Source organism: Danio rerio, chromosome 12 (assembly GCF_049306965.1).
Source record: "Danio rerio strain Tuebingen ecotype United States chromosome 12, GRCz12tu, whole genome shotgun sequence".
Classification (NCBI taxonomy): Eukaryota; Metazoa; Chordata; class Actinopteri; order Cypriniformes; family Danionidae; genus Danio; species Danio rerio.
The window spans coordinates 36,113,600-36,130,988 of record NC_133187.1 but is presented as its reverse complement, the minus strand read 5'-3'; the positions used below and the strand labels follow the sequence as shown (position 1 = coordinate 36,130,988).

At 35.7% G+C, this 17,389-nt stretch overlaps 1 protein-coding gene across 2 annotated transcripts in view; it reads left to right on the top strand.

The window, feature by feature from the left end:
- The window catches only part of pgs1 (phosphatidylglycerophosphate synthase 1), a 56,358-nt gene that overhangs the window by 33,527 nt on the left and 5,442 nt on the right, over positions 1-17,389 (top strand). For both annotated transcript variants that reach the window (XM_003199632.7, XM_073918685.1), the window contains exons 8-10: positions 1,626-1,701; positions 8,903-9,051; positions 11,500-11,661. In XM_003199632.7, coding sequence (XP_003199680.3) covers positions 1,626-1,701; positions 8,903-9,051; positions 11,500-11,619 — 345 coding nt within the window. In that variant the 3' untranslated portion in view covers positions 11,620-11,661. The remainder of the gene's footprint in view (positions 1-1,625; positions 1,702-8,902; positions 9,052-11,499; positions 11,662-17,389) is intronic.

Sequence of the window (17,389 nt, the reverse complement as noted above, 5' to 3'; positions counted from 1 at the left end):
ATAATATTGACCATAAAATGCTTTTAAAAAATTAATAACTGCTTTCATTCTAGCCAAAATAAAACAAATAAGGGGTTTCTCCAGAAGAAAAAATATTATCGAAAATACTGTGGAAGATTCCTTTGCTGTTAAATATCCCTTGAGAAATAGTTGAAAAAGAATAAATATTTCACAGGGGAGATACTAATTTGTACTTTAACTATACAATTCAAGTGACTTATGGATATTAGGTTTATTGGATATTGATTTATTGTATATTTATAATACTTTGTTTTACACACAAAACAAGAATGCAAAATAGAAAATCTAACAAAAAATATACCGCTAAAATGTTTTTTAATTAGCAGTTTTTGTCATCATTCCAAACATCTCATGAATTTTTAATTAACATCATAATTTGCATCCAGAACATACATTTAAATCTGAATTTACCAAAATTTATAGCTGACAAATTGTAATGTATGCTACAGTGCATTCAGAAAGTATTTATAGCGCTTCACTTTTTTCATTTTTTTAAGTTATAGCCTTATTCCAAAATGGATTAAATTAATTTATTTCCTCAAAATTCTACACACAATACCCCATAATGACAATGTGAAAAAAGAGGTTTTTTTTTAAATGTTGCAAATTTATAAAAGTCACATGTATTCACTGCCTTTGCTTAATACTTTGATGCACCTTTGGCAGCAATTACAGCCTTATCTTCCTCATCGCATTCATCTTTCCCTCTATCCTGACTAGTCTTCCAGTTCATGCTGCCTTCCTTACAGCATGATGCTGCCACCACCATGCTTCACTGTATAGATGGTATAAGCTTAGTGATGAGCAGGGCCTGGTTTTCTCTAAACTCTCATTCACTTGCATGACATGCACTGTCAACCCTGGGACCTTATATATACAGGTGTATGCCTTTTCAAATCATGCCCAATCAACTGAATTACCAAAGGTGAAGCCATTCTCAAGAATTATCAGTGAAAACAGAATGTACCTGAGCTTCACGGCAAAGGCTCTAAATACTTATGTACATGTGATTTTTTAGGTTTTTTTATTTTTAACCAATTTGCAACAATTAAAAAAATATTTTTTTTTCACATAGTCATTATGGGGTGTTGTGTGTAAAACTTTTAGGAAATAAATTAATTGAATCCATTTTGGAATAGGGCTGTAACAACAAATTGTGAAAAAAGTGAAGTGCTATCAATACTTTCCGGATACACTGTACTGTTTAAGTTACATTACGGTTTATTGTTTGTGATTGTGATAAATTTTCAAAGCTGCATTTATTTAAATGTTGTTTAAAGAGGAATACAGGGAGATGTTAATATAATTTAAAATAGTAATGTATTACTTTGGTGTTATTGATAGCTGCATTCATTTGTTTTAAAATATGTGTAAAAAGTGAGATGTACATTAACATAATGTATGTATTTTTATTTATTTATGTAATAGCAAAGCTGAGTTCTGATGAATAATGATAAATTGAAAACCTTTTGGGATTGTGTGATTTATTTGAGAGATCAAAATAGCATTATTATATTAAAGGAAAGAAAATCATAATCATATATCATAATTTTGTTGTTTTTACACTCTTTACTCTTTTACACTCAGCATTCTGTCCTTTTCAGGTGTGTCAGCTTGGCCAACAGAGTCGTGTCCACTTGCATGAATACCATCGCCCTGATTGGACGTTTCATGCAAAAGGTAGGTGTTTATATTTTCTTTTCAGCACTGTTTTCTTTTTTAGATCAGCCCAGTTCCCAAAACCTGGGTGTAACAGGAAAGCTCATAATTGAATGCGCAGAGCAGGTTTCCCAGCACCTCTGATTGAATAGCCTCCGAGTTCTTCCTGGACACAGAGGCTGCCAGACACATGTGATGTTTTCACTCTAAACCAGAGGTGTGCTTTGGCCGGGGTTTTTGGCTGTTGTCGGACATATTTCAGCTTCACTGTTTCAGCATGTTATTTAGCAGAAATCAAATGCAGCACTGAGCCAAGAGCAGCTGAATCGACACAATGTTGTTTCTCATCCTGCTGCTGGTGTTTGCAAGAGCGAGTTTGGCTTTCATTTAGAGTGGAGATCTAAATTAGAGAACAGTTTATGACCACTTAACTTCATTCAGAAGTAATAATGTATAATCTTCATTATTTTAAAGTTGGCTACAACTTTACATTTATCCATTTGGCAAATGTTTTTGTCTAAAGCGACTTACAATTGAGGAGACATTCAGCAAATCAACAAGAAGAGGCACTACACACAGAAAGTGCTAATTATAAAAAGAGAGAGATTAAAATGCTAGAGTAAGGGAGTGTTTTTCTTTTGTTAAGTTTTTTTGGGAGGCTGAGTGAAGAGTGTTTTAATTTTGTGCAACCTTTAACACCTCACACCCCAGGAAGATCTGAGGAGATGATCTTGAGAACCACCAAGATAATCGTATTTTGGACATACCTAGGATTGTTGGAAGGTGAGAAATTGTTGAAAATCAGCCTGATTATCTTGTGGTGCCCATAGACTGCATGTTAAACAGGGTTTGTCAAGCAATTAAGGTAGTTATCGCCAGATTTTTACCAGTACTGCAAGAAATCTGAAAGTGTCTCTAAATTTGTTAAGCGTTCTTTCAAATATTTTTTGTACTGTACTGCAGAATATTTGTAACTCATCAAAATATGAAAGAATCTGCTCTTTTTACTTTTCTCTAATTTCGATCTCCACTGTACATTTTTTTGTTGGCTAACATGGCATTAACTGAATGTCCTTATGGACTTTAAAGGAGCAGTATATAAGTTTGACATCCAGTGGTAGAACTTGATATTGCATTGCTGGTTCAAAACGCATGCAAGCGCAGGTTGCCAGATTGACAATACCAACAGATGTGTGCCTACCTGTCGAGCCTAAAGGCTGATATAAACCGTGTTCTAAATAAAAGCAACTGCACACAAGATAGAATATTTTGCATATTAAAATAAGTTTTTGTTCTAACCAACACCTGAAATATATATTTTAGGAACAGCTTCTAGTTCTTGCAGCTGAACATCAATAAACTGACATGTTTCCCTCAGGTACACCTCATGTGCTTTACTCTGTAAAGCAGCATCACTTTTAGAGCTGTGACTCTAAAGTGCAAGACAACAAATTTCAATCATTCAGCATGTACATTTAATAATGTTAAAACAGTTTAATACAAATTAAGTAGGCTATAAACCTTACCATTTTGTTGGAGTGCAGTAAGTGCACCATTCTGTGCTTTCTGAATGGCTGTATTTAACCCTTTAAGACTCAAGTACAGAAAAAAATGAGCAATTTTTTTGACCTATCAGATATTGTTTTATTAGGCCTCAGGATTTTTTTTTTTTACATTTTGGTAAGTTTTAGGAAAATGTTGTAATATTGCAGCGTTAAGCTGGTTGTGAGCAGAACCCCCCCCCCCCCCCCCCCCCCTCTCTCTCTCTCTCTCTCCCACTTCGCTTCCTGCCTAAAATACTGTCCTACCCACTTAATAAATGCAAAAATGCCAAAAATCTTAATCTTAAAATAATAATAATAATAATAATGTTAAAGCTGTTTAATATGTATTAATTAGGTTATAAACCTCACCATTTCATTGGAGAGGACTAAGTGCATTATTCTGTGCTTCTAAATGGCTTTATTTAACCCTGTAATACCCAAATACAGAAAGAAATTAGCAAAAAACAAATTGACCCCTCAGATATTGTTTTACGAGGCCTCTGATGTAGGAATTAAACATTTATTTATTTATTTATTTTTACCTTTTTTTACATTTTGGTAATGTGGGGAAACGTAATATTGCAACATTGAACCTAGTTGTGAGCAGAATTTCTGTATCTGTACTCACTGTCTGAACAGGTATACAGTGCATATATGCATTCGTTTGCAGAGTTATTCACTTACTTAGCCCCTTAGCAGTATATGTCACACAACTAGGCAACAATTCAATATGTCATTCAACAATGCAGCAGTCTACCACTCTGACCCAACATTGTAGAATTACAACACAGACCTAATAAGCTCTAAATCAAATTTTATTAATGTTTTTCTAAAATACCTAAACATGTATGTCTTCTAGACATTGTAATAAACACAAAAAAATATTTAAAGAATTGCTGGTAGAGTAAGCTCACGGCAGGATGACCAGACCTATAAACACTTTTTCTATCCAATTTCATTGTGAGGGCACACAATAGGACCCGTGCCTTTTTTTTTTTTTTTTTTCGAATTGTTAAAAGTGATTTTGTAATTCAGCAACAGTGGACTTTATAGGGTTAAATTTCAGTTTTTTTTTTTTCATCTGGTGCAAACAGAAAATTGCTTATCACCGAGCATCTTATCATGTAGCGTGTTGTTAGGACACTGGATTACAATGTAACCTGCTTACCATATGTTTACGTTCGTAATATTTGTATCATTTTTTAATTAATACCCACCTCATGTGGAACTCTGAATCTGCATCTCATTTCAGAGTCTGCTACTCTCCACCGGATGTCTCATTTTGGTCATGGACAGATACTTTGAGAGCCTTCCTGACTGAATGAATTAAATTCTAAGTTTCTGAAGAATGTTGGAAGTCAATGACTGTTTTCTCCCCCAGCATTCTTCACTGTCTTCCTTTTGTGTTCAAAAGTAAAAATAAATCAAGCCAGTTTGCAACAATTTGACATGATTAAATCTAAATAATGACAGAATTTTCATGTTTTGGGTGAGCTATCTCTTTAAGAAAAAGCCCTTGACCTGAAGGGGACGGAATAAAGTGATGTCTAGAGACAAATAGATGCTTACAAACCTGAGCAGCATCAGTGGAATTCAATTTCATGCTCCTGTTGAGAAGTCTGGCTTATTAGATAAAGCCTTGTCGCGCCGTCATTTCTTGTAAACAGTGGAGCTGAAGTGGGAACAGACAGGGTGCAGAGGTCCCGCTGCTGGCCTACACAGACAATCAATGAGCATTAGCCCACATTCAGACACTGACCTTCAACCTGCAAGAGACCCGCACGCTTCAGGAAACAGACAGATAGCTGGACTCCGTTTCACAAGTGTTTGACATATCAGTCTGTCACCAAAAGACATGTTTTTCTTTTTCATTGGCAGTCATTCAAAGTTTGCAGCAGGTTGTTTACTTTTCTCTTAGAGACATTAAATGTAAAAATGAAATAGACAATCAGGCACATTCATCACATAATATTTATATTATGATTCGTGCTGGGCAAAAATTTTATCGCATCCAAAATAAAAGTTTGTTTTGACATAATTAAAGTGTGTGTACTACATATTTATATAGAGTAGTATATATGGATTATGTATATATAAATACATAGGCATGCATATATATAAAAATATGTATGTGATACAAATTATATATAAATTAAAATATCTATTTAATAAATGATTTTTTAAATAGTTTAGTTTCTATATATGTGTGTATCAACTAAACATAATAAATATATAATACAAACACATTAATTATGTAAAAACATACTTTTATTTTGGATGTGATTAATTATGATATATAATTTACTTTCTATTATATTGTATTATATTCTATACAACAGTTCTGTCTGGTTCTCGAATGTGATTGGCTGATAGTCATGCGATTATTCTGTCAGTAACAGCACTCGTCCAGCCTCTTAACCCTTCACCCTTGTGTATTACTCAGCCCACATAGTGACAAGCAGAGGACACTCTACAGCAGTGGTGGGCAAACTTTTTAGACCTGAGGGCCACATCAAGTTTTTCAAACCAAGTGAAGGGCCACATGTCAAATTCTTCAAAAAAATTACTTTTATTTATAGTGGCAGTATGCATAGAACATGTAATATCGGACAAAAACATGTCACATTAACACAAAACAGATTTTTTTTTAATGTATATATTATTAAGTCAAATTTACAAGTCAAGTTAATTTGCACTGCTATTTTTTTACTTATCAATCATCATAAAACAATAAAATAATCCCTTATAAGATATAATAATAATAATGAAATAATTTTTACAATGGAGAATAGAAAAGATATTGTCTGATAGAAAAGATCTCATATTAAACACATTAAAAATAATTCATGAAGTTTATTATTCAGTCAAATTTACAATAATCTAATTTGCACTGCTTATACGAATATACGGATCAATCATCATACAACTTGATAAAACCACAAATCTTTGATAAAAGAACTTTTTAAAGTGAATGTATGCATGGAAAATATTCTATAACAAAAATCAACACATTTAAACAGCAATTATTATATAATTGGAGTCAAATTCACAACAATCTCATTTGAGCTTGTATTAATATGCTCATATCAATCATTATAAAACTATAAAATAAAACGGAAGAAGAATCTTGGTCTTTGTTATTCCAAGTCATGTTATTATAAGTGTGTTAATGTGAACAATAAGCCTGGTGCCCTCGCAAAACAAAACCCGTGCGGCCGTAGTAAACTATTCAAAAGAGGCACCTCTTATAACTCATAAAGCACGTTCGGTCATTAACTGTCGAGTGCATTTTAATATCCGAGAGCGTGTTCTAATTCTACTGGTTGCACTAGCTGAACCACATGCAATACTGCCATCACATGGCGTTCACTTGTAATTGCATCATTAATTTACTAATTCTAAACCAAACCTTCCCAGAAGCAGCATTTTAAAAACTCTCTCGGGTCATTATGTTGGGCAACATAATGTAAATTTGAGGCTTTTCTAGTTGAGAGTGTAGTTGTTTAGATCGCAACTATGCAGTTTATTTATAAGGACAGTGCCTATTCTAAATATTTATGGTTTCTGAGAGAGCACGTCAGCGGCCATAAGCCTGTCTTTGAGCAATGACGATTGACGATGTTCATCAAAAAGATGGACGACAGAGACAGCATAATAAGCACTAAGAGAACAGCATCATTTCAAAGTACAGCTGATCAAATCATTATTACACAGGTAAAAAAATTTCTAAATTGGTCTGTCTCTATTTTTGGATGTTGTAGTGCTGTGTTTATACCATAGTAATATTGTGATCTACCGATTGCAACAGAGAAATACTTGGAAATCCCTGAAGACTAAGATGCCATTTCAGCCTTATAATCTTAAAATGTGAGGAAAATGACCTGTTTTGTCATCACTTTAGACATTACGCTAGAGAATCATTCAAATACTAATAATACTAATAATATTCAAATAGCAGTGGGATGTGGCTGTATATTGTCACTGGTGGGACACTAAGGTACTCGGCCAACGCACGCCTCCCACCAGTGGCGATATACAGCCACATCGTACTGCTACTCGTGTGATATTGCTCGTATTATATTATATTATATTATATTATATTATATTATATTATATTATATTATATTATATTATACTGGACATGACAGGACCACTATTATGTTGAACAAAAAAGAGACATAGTATAACTTATTTGTGATAAGTATTTAAATGGAATAATCATATGGGCCTTTGTAATCATGTTTTTAAGTAGAAATGGAAAGAGAGCACTGCTATAAAGTACACAAAGACAGTCAAAGGTCTTCCTTCTTGCATTTTATTCTATTCTGGTTTGTTGGGTTCCAGTGTGAATGTAAAAATTTAACAAAAAAAGTTAAAAAAAAAACAAACCTTTTAGCTTTTAAAACACTATTTTTGCATCATTAAAGAAAATCATATGGAGCTTTTTGAAATTGAAAATGGGAAATATTTAAAAAGTGCATTAAATTTTTAATCACATGTAATCATTTATTAAATAATTGGTACCTCAAACTTCATGATTAGAATATAGGTCAGGGGTTCCCAAACTTTTTAGCTAGTGACGGCCAAAATAACAATTTCAGTGACTCATGACCCCCACTATCCTCGGAGATGGTTATAAACATACAAACGTTGTACACAACGCTGCACACGCACCAGTAGGAACTAAATAAACAAGCTTGTTGACAACACAAAAACAGTGCAACAGTCTAACAACTATATCATTTTTATAGTCATTATTCAGTTGTTTAATTTAATATTAACCTCACTTAATGAGCATAGTGGGTACAATGTTTAACATTTCTGTTAAATATGTGAATACAATAGCAAATCAGTGTTGTTTAAGAACGTGCTCAACAGCGATTAAATGTTTGCGGGAAATTTCAGTATCGATTGGTACAATTTTTGGAAATTCCTAAGCGACCTCCCCTCGTTGTCTCACAACCAACCATGTGGTATTATAAAAAATGAGTGTATTAGCAGTGGAAATGCATATAGATCATTAAATAAAACCATTATGTTTCCTAATTTTTCCTTTTTTTTTTTTTGAAAATGTAATGTCACTTTTGAAACAAAAAGCTCAAAAATAGAAATACTTACATGTTGTGTTTTGTTTTTATTATTATACATTTTTGTATTGTCTTGTAATTGAATTACATTTATATACGCCGTTTATAAAAGCTAATTGCATTAGTGTCCACAAGGAAGTCCTGAGGAATTCATTTTCGAGTATTCCCGGCAGTCGTGTTACCTGATACTCCACTTTTCATCAACAAGAACACAACCTCAGGCAAGGGTGGTTATTGTTCGCAGGTGTTTGAAGTGGCAAGCAATGCCTGCCGCCTATTAATAGAACACATGCTTGGATCATGTACGTACTTTGACTGACAGTTTTTTTTTTTTTTTTTTTTTTGATAACTTTTGCATTGTTGACAAAGGAAATGAAATATGTTCTACAGACAGTTACGCTCATGTGACAAGGAAACACACGCACACACTGTTAAAAAAAGACGTTTGCAATTGTGACCTGCTTTAAAGCATGTGCCAAATGCATCATTGTAAAATGTGTGTCATACTTGTCTAGTATTATAAAACATGACATAAAGCACATTATCATCATTTCTGGCCAGTTTATTCACATTTGGGTCATTATTTTACAGGTCTGTGGTATTATGTAGGAGGAAGAGACTGCCCCTGCCTCACCCTGATTGGCTCCCCAAATTTCGGCTATCGCTCTGTGCACAGGGATCTGGAGGCTCAGATCGCTATAGTAACAGAGAACGAGGAACTCCAAACGCAACTTCAACAGGTTGGATTTCCTCTTAAACTGTGTTTCTTGAAGTTTTGGCTCTTGTAACCTTTAAATCCCGAGATGTCATGTGACAGTTTAAATAGGTCATGGCATTTTTAGCATTCTTGTATCGTGATTATATAAACAGCGGAGAAAATAAGTCTTGAACACGTCACCGTTTTTCTCAGAAAACATATTTCTAAAGGCCATGAAAATTTCCCCAGATGTTGGGAACAGCCAAATAAATCCATATATACAAAGAAATCAAATCTAAATAGTTTACAAATGAAGTTATGCATAATAAAATGAAATGACGCAGGGAAAAAGTATTGAACACATGAAAAAAGGGAGGTGTAGAAAGGCAGTAAAAGCCCAGACAACAGCTAAAATCTCTTGGCAGTTCTTCAGCAACCCTCTGCCTCAATATTAGCTGCTTCAGTCCAACATCTACATTAGCAAGATGATGAAGATGAAGCCAAATTGGACATTTCATAAAGACAAAAACACAGCCAAAAGGAAAATCAAGCTGTAGATTGGCCCAACCAATCACCTGACTCGAATCCAAAATAGACCTTTTTCTTAGAATGCAAAATTACCCATTATGCTTTGCGTGGATGCGCAAGGAGAATGCTAAGTGTGTGTGTGTGTGTGTGTGTGTGTGTGTGTGTGTGTGTGTGTGTGTGTGTGTGCGTGCGTGTGCGTGCGTGCGTGCGTGCGTGCGTGTATGTGGGAAAACAGACACACTTTTTCTGATGTCAAACACGTAAACTAGGAGAACGTTTTTCTCTCGCGCTTGAACCATGTCTGACAGATTATAACAGCTTTACCACATACATTTCAAACATTCTACCGCTGGTTGCTATGGCGCCCTCTATGCAGCTGCCAAGAAAAAGGTCTACAAAATACAGATTAAAGCTCAGATTTGATAGATTTGTACTTTTTTTTTAAAAAAACTCACACCTGAGCAATAATTGTGACTTCATTGTCCATATGAGAGGTGTCTTTAAGCTGCCATCACCAAAAAAGTCCTTTTATAAGCCATTTTGAGAAATGTAAACAATAACAGTTGTCCTAACGAATTTCCTGTTTTACATTTTTATTTTCCATAGCTTCAGAGAATAAAAGAAAATACACTTATTGATAAGCTTATTTAATGGCAAGTTATTATTGAATTGCTTCTTGTTACACTTAGGAAATAGTTTAACAACAAGCAGGAAATGCTCATGGGCCAATCATCACATCGAAATGGTCTATAGAAAGTATTAATTACTTTTCAGTAGTTCAGTACTTTGTCCTTGAGTCATTTTATTGTAATTACACATAACTCATTTTTCAGATTTATTTTTTTTGTTTGTATTGTTTGGGTTTTTACCAAAATCTGATTGAATTCTATGTCAACAGCTCCTTTAGAAATATTAATCCCAGGAAAAAACATGACTTGTTCAATGCTTATTTTCGCCGCTGTATTCATTAGTATTATGTTCTTTAAATTCAATTCATATATTTAATAAGTTTTATAAAGTGGTGTATTAGTGCTCAAATTATAAACACTTTTCAAAATTGTTCAATTTGAATAACGAGACTTTCTGAAGGTTGCAGAAGTGAATGTGAAAATTCTGTTATCATTTACTCGTCGTTCATTTGTCACAAACCTGTTTGTGTGTCTTTCTTTTGGGGAACACAAATTAAGATATTTCGAAAAATGGTGCATAGTGCAAATGTATTGCATAGTATTTGTTTTTCCGGAGATTAATGTTTATGGTTACCGGTTTTCAACATTCTTCAAAATAACTTCTTTTGCTTTCCTCAGAAAAAAAATCAACTTAAAAAAAATTTGAAGCTATTGGGGGTAAGTATGAGTAAATGATGACAAAATATTCATTTTTAGAGTAAACTATCCCTTTAATAATTCACGTTGTGTACACTAATAAACAACAATCACAATATTAATAATATCACACACTTGTACCCTTGGTACTACTACTGTACTTTAGTATGATGTTTTTTCTGGTTTATAGCTGCACTGTAAACATCATCAAATGATTTGTTTTATTGCAGCCTAAACAAGGTATCATTAAACCATGAAGTCAAGTTTTTATCACTCTTACACTTTGATGAGCATTGCAATATGAGATTTTAGTATTTTCGGCATAAAGTTATTGTTTGTACAGCTTTTCACTCATACAGGATGGCAACAGATTCTCTTATCTTTCATGCCTTAAACTAAATTACATAAAAGATAGGACATAATCACTTGCCTTTACTGATAGATCTGGGAAGAGAGGCTATAATAAAGATTAATTAATTGTAAGCGTTATCAGTTTTTATAGTTTGTGAAGTGCAGGATTCCTGTAATCTTCACTTATCAGTTGCTAAAGATCGTTTTTACGAGAAAAACCCTGTGATTATGTAACGCTTGAGATTTGACACAGATAAAAGAAAAGTTGTGTTCTCTGTCTTGTTTAGGAGCAGGAGGTGTTATATCAGAGCTCAACGCAAGTGTCAAACTCCACTTTTAACCAGCCGGACCGCCATGTAAAGCTCTGGGTCAAACTGGTTACTCCACTCATCAAGAACTTCTTCTGAGTTCAACAGGCCTGATGTGATGGATATCACTGTCTGTGACAGGTCAGTTACTGATGTACTACTGAAACACATTTAACACTAGAACAAACATAACAGGGCTGTTTTCCAAAATACTTAACAGATTTTTTGCAAAATATCCAGCCAAAAAGTGTCCCATTGACTTTTACTGAAATTGCATTATTTAAAAGCACCAGTTTTTAATTTGTTTAAAAAATTGTTTAGAGAGGTTGGTGCCAATACGCTAGTGGGCAGTGCAATAACATATAGAGCAATGGTTCTGCAGGCCTCCTAAATTCGTAAAAAATTACTCGTGCTAGTAATTCGAGCTGGCTTGGGATATGTGCCAAAGGTTCCTACCACACCGTTTTAAGGCCAGGTATTGAGCCTGCAAGCGCTGCCCCCGGAGGAGGCAGACCCAGCCCTTTTCTTACTTTTTCCAGTTCGCATTTTGCGTATTTATCTGGACCGCACTCAGAGCTTTAGATTATCTGAGCAGCTCTTCGTCTGCTATGGCGGTCGGCAGCAGGGAAGTGCCGTATTGAAACAGAGGTTGGCCCATTGCATAGTGGATGCCATCTCCCTCGCTTACCAGAGCCAGGGCGAGCCGTGTCCCCCGAGAGTGTGTGCGCACTCCACTTGGAGCATCGCATCCTCTTGGTCGCGTGGACCGGGAGCCTCTCTAACAGACATCTGTTGAGCTGCAGGCTGGGAGACACCTAATACATTTGCAAATCTGCGAGTGGAGCCGGTTTCCTCAAGGGTATTAGGTAACCCTTGATGATTGAGGAAACAACTCAGTTAAGGTGTTGAAACACGCTTGCTGCGCCATTCTCCCTAACACGTAGAAATGAGAAATGTGTGCTTTTTCATCTGTCAGTAAAGTTTCCCGTTAGGTGAGCCCTGCAGATTCCTTCAAGGCCCCCAGCACTGACTCAGCAGAGGAGTCACTTGCTGGCCCATTTCATTGTAGCTCTGCCCGCTGGTCAGCCCGCGTTTTGGGCATAGGTGCCCGCTATGCGTGATACCCACTAGGCGATCCCATATGCTTATTCAGCCACAGTGCAGTCCCCTCTTACGGGCGGACCCGTGTCTTCCCTCTTCGCTAACCATCTTATTATATGCGTACTCCCCCTTCTCAGGGCTAGTCCATATATTTTGCCATCATATCTCCCCATTGGGTAGCAGGTGGCCTCCGCAGCTTCCTCCCTATCGGGACTGCATGCTTTCCCAACGTACTGTCGTAGTTTCCTAGAATTTTCTAGACGCTTGCGACTTCCCAAAAAATATATCTAAATCAGTAAAACTTCTTTGAAGTGGGATAAGTAAGGGCCAGGGATCACGTTGGAAGACCGCGCCTCTCTTTGATGCAGGAGCACTCACGCTATGCCTGACTATCCTCTCATCGGAGGTGAAGGTAAGGTGCAGTCATTATGGCGTTTTCCAGACATTTCCCCATTCGTGGATTAATAAATAAATCCACTGATAGCATTGAAGTTCCCCATCCGAAGGGGAACACTCTGGTTACTAAAGTAGCCCTCGTTTCCCGAAGAGGGGAACAGAAATGCTATATAGCATCGCCATAATGATTGTTCCTCAGCTGCAAGTGTCAGTCTCTTCAGCTTAAAAGGATGGCGTTTCCTTGCTTTCCCTGTGCTTATATGCAGAGCTAATTGGCAATAAGGCACACGTGCGCAAGCTTACGCTGCCAACTCATTTATTGGATGTCTCTCTATCTGACCCATTCATTTTAGATTTTTGAGTCTCTTCTGATGTTCTGATGAGTTGATTCAGTTGTGTTTGATTAGGAAGAGGTTGAAAATGTGTAGTGTTGGTGTGCCTTCAGGAACAGGGTTGGGAAACAGTGCTCTAGACATTACTTTGTGAAGAGAGTTGCATATTTATAATACGTTCTTTTTTAACCAAAACACATCCATAGTACATGATCATGTACATGTTTAAGTTTTACACATTGGCAGTTTTAGCTATACAACAACTGCTGGAGGTTGTTTAAACCAGCACTGTAGTTTATCAGACCGATTACAGTGTTGTGGGAGATTCAGACATGAGTAATTCTTGCTGGAAAATCCATCTTAAGCTAGTAGCTGTATTTTGGAATATGGAAGCTGGTTATTATGGAGGCTGATTATTATCTGATCCAAACCGGTTATTAGCTGAACCAGGCTGGTTATTAGTTGGTTGCCCGACAACAACGTTCCAAAGCCACCTTGACCACCTTAAAGTCAACATGAACCCTATTTGCCATCATAATAGGGGTTCCTGGTCTAATCGGGGATGATTTAATATGTATGTTTTTCCAAAGAAAACCTTTTCATCTTAATCTTTCGTCAAATGTATTGGGTTCCGCTATTCTTTTTCAACTCGCATCATTAAAGCAAGCTATCTTTAGCAGTTTCAGTGGTAACACTCAGAATACAGTCCATTGAAGTCAAGTTAAAGTGTAGTCTATTTATTTTAAATATCAATGACCCAAGTCAATGCTTTGAATAGTTTATGTTCTAATGTTGTGACATTTAGATAGATGCACGCTGCAATACTGCAGACCTGTTGCTTCTTGTTTCAGTTAAGTTTTTGGTTATTGATGAACTAAACAACATGAATTTAGACGGAATGCGCTATGGAAAATATAGTTAGAATAGCAGCATCCAGTCATAAAAATATTCCATTCATTCATTCATTCATTCATTTTTCTTCAGCTTAGTCCCTTTATTTATCTGGGGTCGCCACAGTGGAATGAACCGCCAACTTATCCAGCATACGTTTTATGCACTGGATGCCCTTCCAGAAACAACCCAGTACTGTGAAACACCCATACACTCTCATATTCATCCTCATACACTATGGCCATTTAGCTTATTCAATTCACCTGTACCACATGTGTTTGTACTGTGGGGGAAACCTGAGCACCCTGAGGAAACCCACGTGAACATGGGGAGAACATGCAAACTCCACACAGAAATGCCAACAGACCCAGCCGGGGCTCAAACCAGTGACCTCCTTGATGTAGGATGACAGTGAGCCATTGTGCCGCCTATATTACATTTATATTTAGTCATTTAGCAAGCACTTTGTCCAAAGTGAATTAGAATTCAGATTTGATTAATCACTCAGCTTTTCAATAAAATTTTATTATATGATATTATTATTAGAGAGGGCGACACAGTGGCGCAGTAGGTAAGTTTTGAATTTCAATTATTTTTCGATTAATCGCCCAGCCCTAATTAAAAATATTATGTCTAGAAATGTGTTAAAAAAAACATATCTCCCTTAAACAGAAATTGGAAAAAAATATATAAAATTGTATAATTAAAATTAATTAATTAATTTTAAATAAATTTATTTTAAAATTTTATAAAATATAAAATTTTATATGTGAAATGTATTTATAAGATGAAAAAGAATTAAAATAAAATTTTTAATACAATTTATAATAAAATTATTTTGACCTCATCTATATATGACATATAATAATGTATAACATACCTGTACACTAATATAAAACAAATAGTTTTCACCTTTATGCAGTGACTAGTAGCAGCTGGGATGAGTTGGTGGTATAAAGGGTTTTATGAGCTTCTCATTGTGTCGAAGCATAAATGAGCCATTGGCATGAAATGCTCTGAGGGTATTAGCCTAAAGCAAGCAAAAACTGCATTCAGGCATATTATTCCGCTTCCAAACGAATGACTTGGCTCTGTTGGGCTCAGTATAGTCAGAGTTTCCCCGAAGATGAATACACAAAACCTTGGCCTGCCAGACAGCGGCTTCTCAAGAATGTACATTGTCACTCCAGTGGTTCCTTCAACCCAAATCCCCGTCACAGAGTCCAGCGCGGAGCTCAAAGCACCAGACCACAGCATGAATCTGGCCATTCCTGTGCTGTCAGACCCAGGCAGATCTACAATCTTCATCTGCACTGTTGGTGACCTCCGTCAGCCTCCGTCACGCACATCTGGAGCCTCTAAATGCTTCTCTTGCCTCCGTTTCAATGCTAACGTGCTAAAGATCGGGATTTAAAGAGGTCATGTGATGCATTTGCGTTTTCTTTGCTGTGGTATAGCTGTTTGCGTGTTTATAAAATCTGCAGAGTTGCAAAAGCCAAAGTTGCCTACAAAAGATGTTTTCTGTCTAAAGCGCGGTTGCCAGGTTGTCACAGCAACATTAGTGCAATGGCCAAACTAAACCTGCCAAATAATATAAAAACTCAAAATATGCCACTCCCATATGTAAAGCTGTTCAGATCATGCACAGAAAACATCACTTTTAGAAATAATTATGACCTTATTCAGCTCTGTGGTTGTTTTAAGGACAAAGATGTGAAACTTAAATGGTCTTCCAAATGAGAGAATTACAGCATTCATTTTTTTGTATGTAGATATTAATATAAATCAAGTTCCCAGTGTTGGGTTGCAGCTGGAAAGGCATCAACTGCATGAAACAGATGCGATTCATTCCGTTGTGATGACCCCTGATTAATAAAGGCACTAAGCCAAAAAGAAAATGAATGAATGATATAAATCAAGATAAATTACTAAATTATTTTCTACTATAATTGCTTCATATTTAACAAGAAATATATCCGAGCTTGCAGTCACCCACAAAAAGATGTTTTCCATCTTAAACACGGTTGCCAGGTTTTGGCAGCAAAACTGTAGCTCAGTGGGAAATCGAAGCTTGCCCAATAATATAAAATATCAAAATATGCCATGCCCATATGTAAAATACACATTTCACATCACTGTGTGCATTATCTCATTCAGATCATGCTCTGAAAGGACCAATTAAAAAGATAATCAGTCATCCTAATGTGAATAAAGTTAGAGAGTGTTTTAAAAGCGCAAAACTAGCTATATTTAATTCTAACCCAGTTATTTTATTTTGTTACTAATAAAAAATCATCTGGAAATGATTTTTCCAATATAACTGCTTCATATTTAACAGGAAACATTTCCATATTATACATTTGTAGATAGGATATATGCAAGGTTGTAGCTTTCAGCTTGTTGCCAAAACATTTGTTCTCTTGTTATTTAATGGGCACCTATTTTACCCTTTTTTAAGATTTAAGATAAATCTTTTTTAGTCTCCAGAATGTGTCTGTATAGTTTCAGCTCAAAACACCCATCAATTATTTATTATACCTTTCAGTTTGTCATTTTCAGCTCTGAGCATCTTGTAGCTGTTTTTATTGCCTGTGCGTTTAATGCTAGTTCTCCATGCCCACTGTTCCCACGTGCCTGTCACGGTGCGTCTCAATCTCTGACTGTGTCAGATAAACAGCACAGTGACTGACATGAAGGAAACAGATCTCATGTAACATTTGTGAGAAATACTACAATAAGAACTTTCCCAATGATTATTTGATGTATATGTTGTGGAGTTAACGAATCAATAAAAACGATGAGTCACACACAATGTCGTTACAAAGTTCACGTACACACACAGACACGCACACAGTGCCCGCGTTTAACTTTGCACTGTCTTTATGCAGCAAATGTGACAGGATACACGTTAATATGCACTGATGTATGGACATCCGTTATGTTAATTTACAAAATAAACCTGATTTAACGTCCACAAACCAGGATTGAAGCATTTTTTTTATAATTGTACTGACAAACGGCTGTATTGATAAAGATGGTAAAATCAATGTAATTCATTACAAACATGCACTGTTTTAAAAACGTTTTAAACTTGTAAATCTCAATCTTGATCACATTTGATGATGATTAATGATCACAGAGAGCTGAAC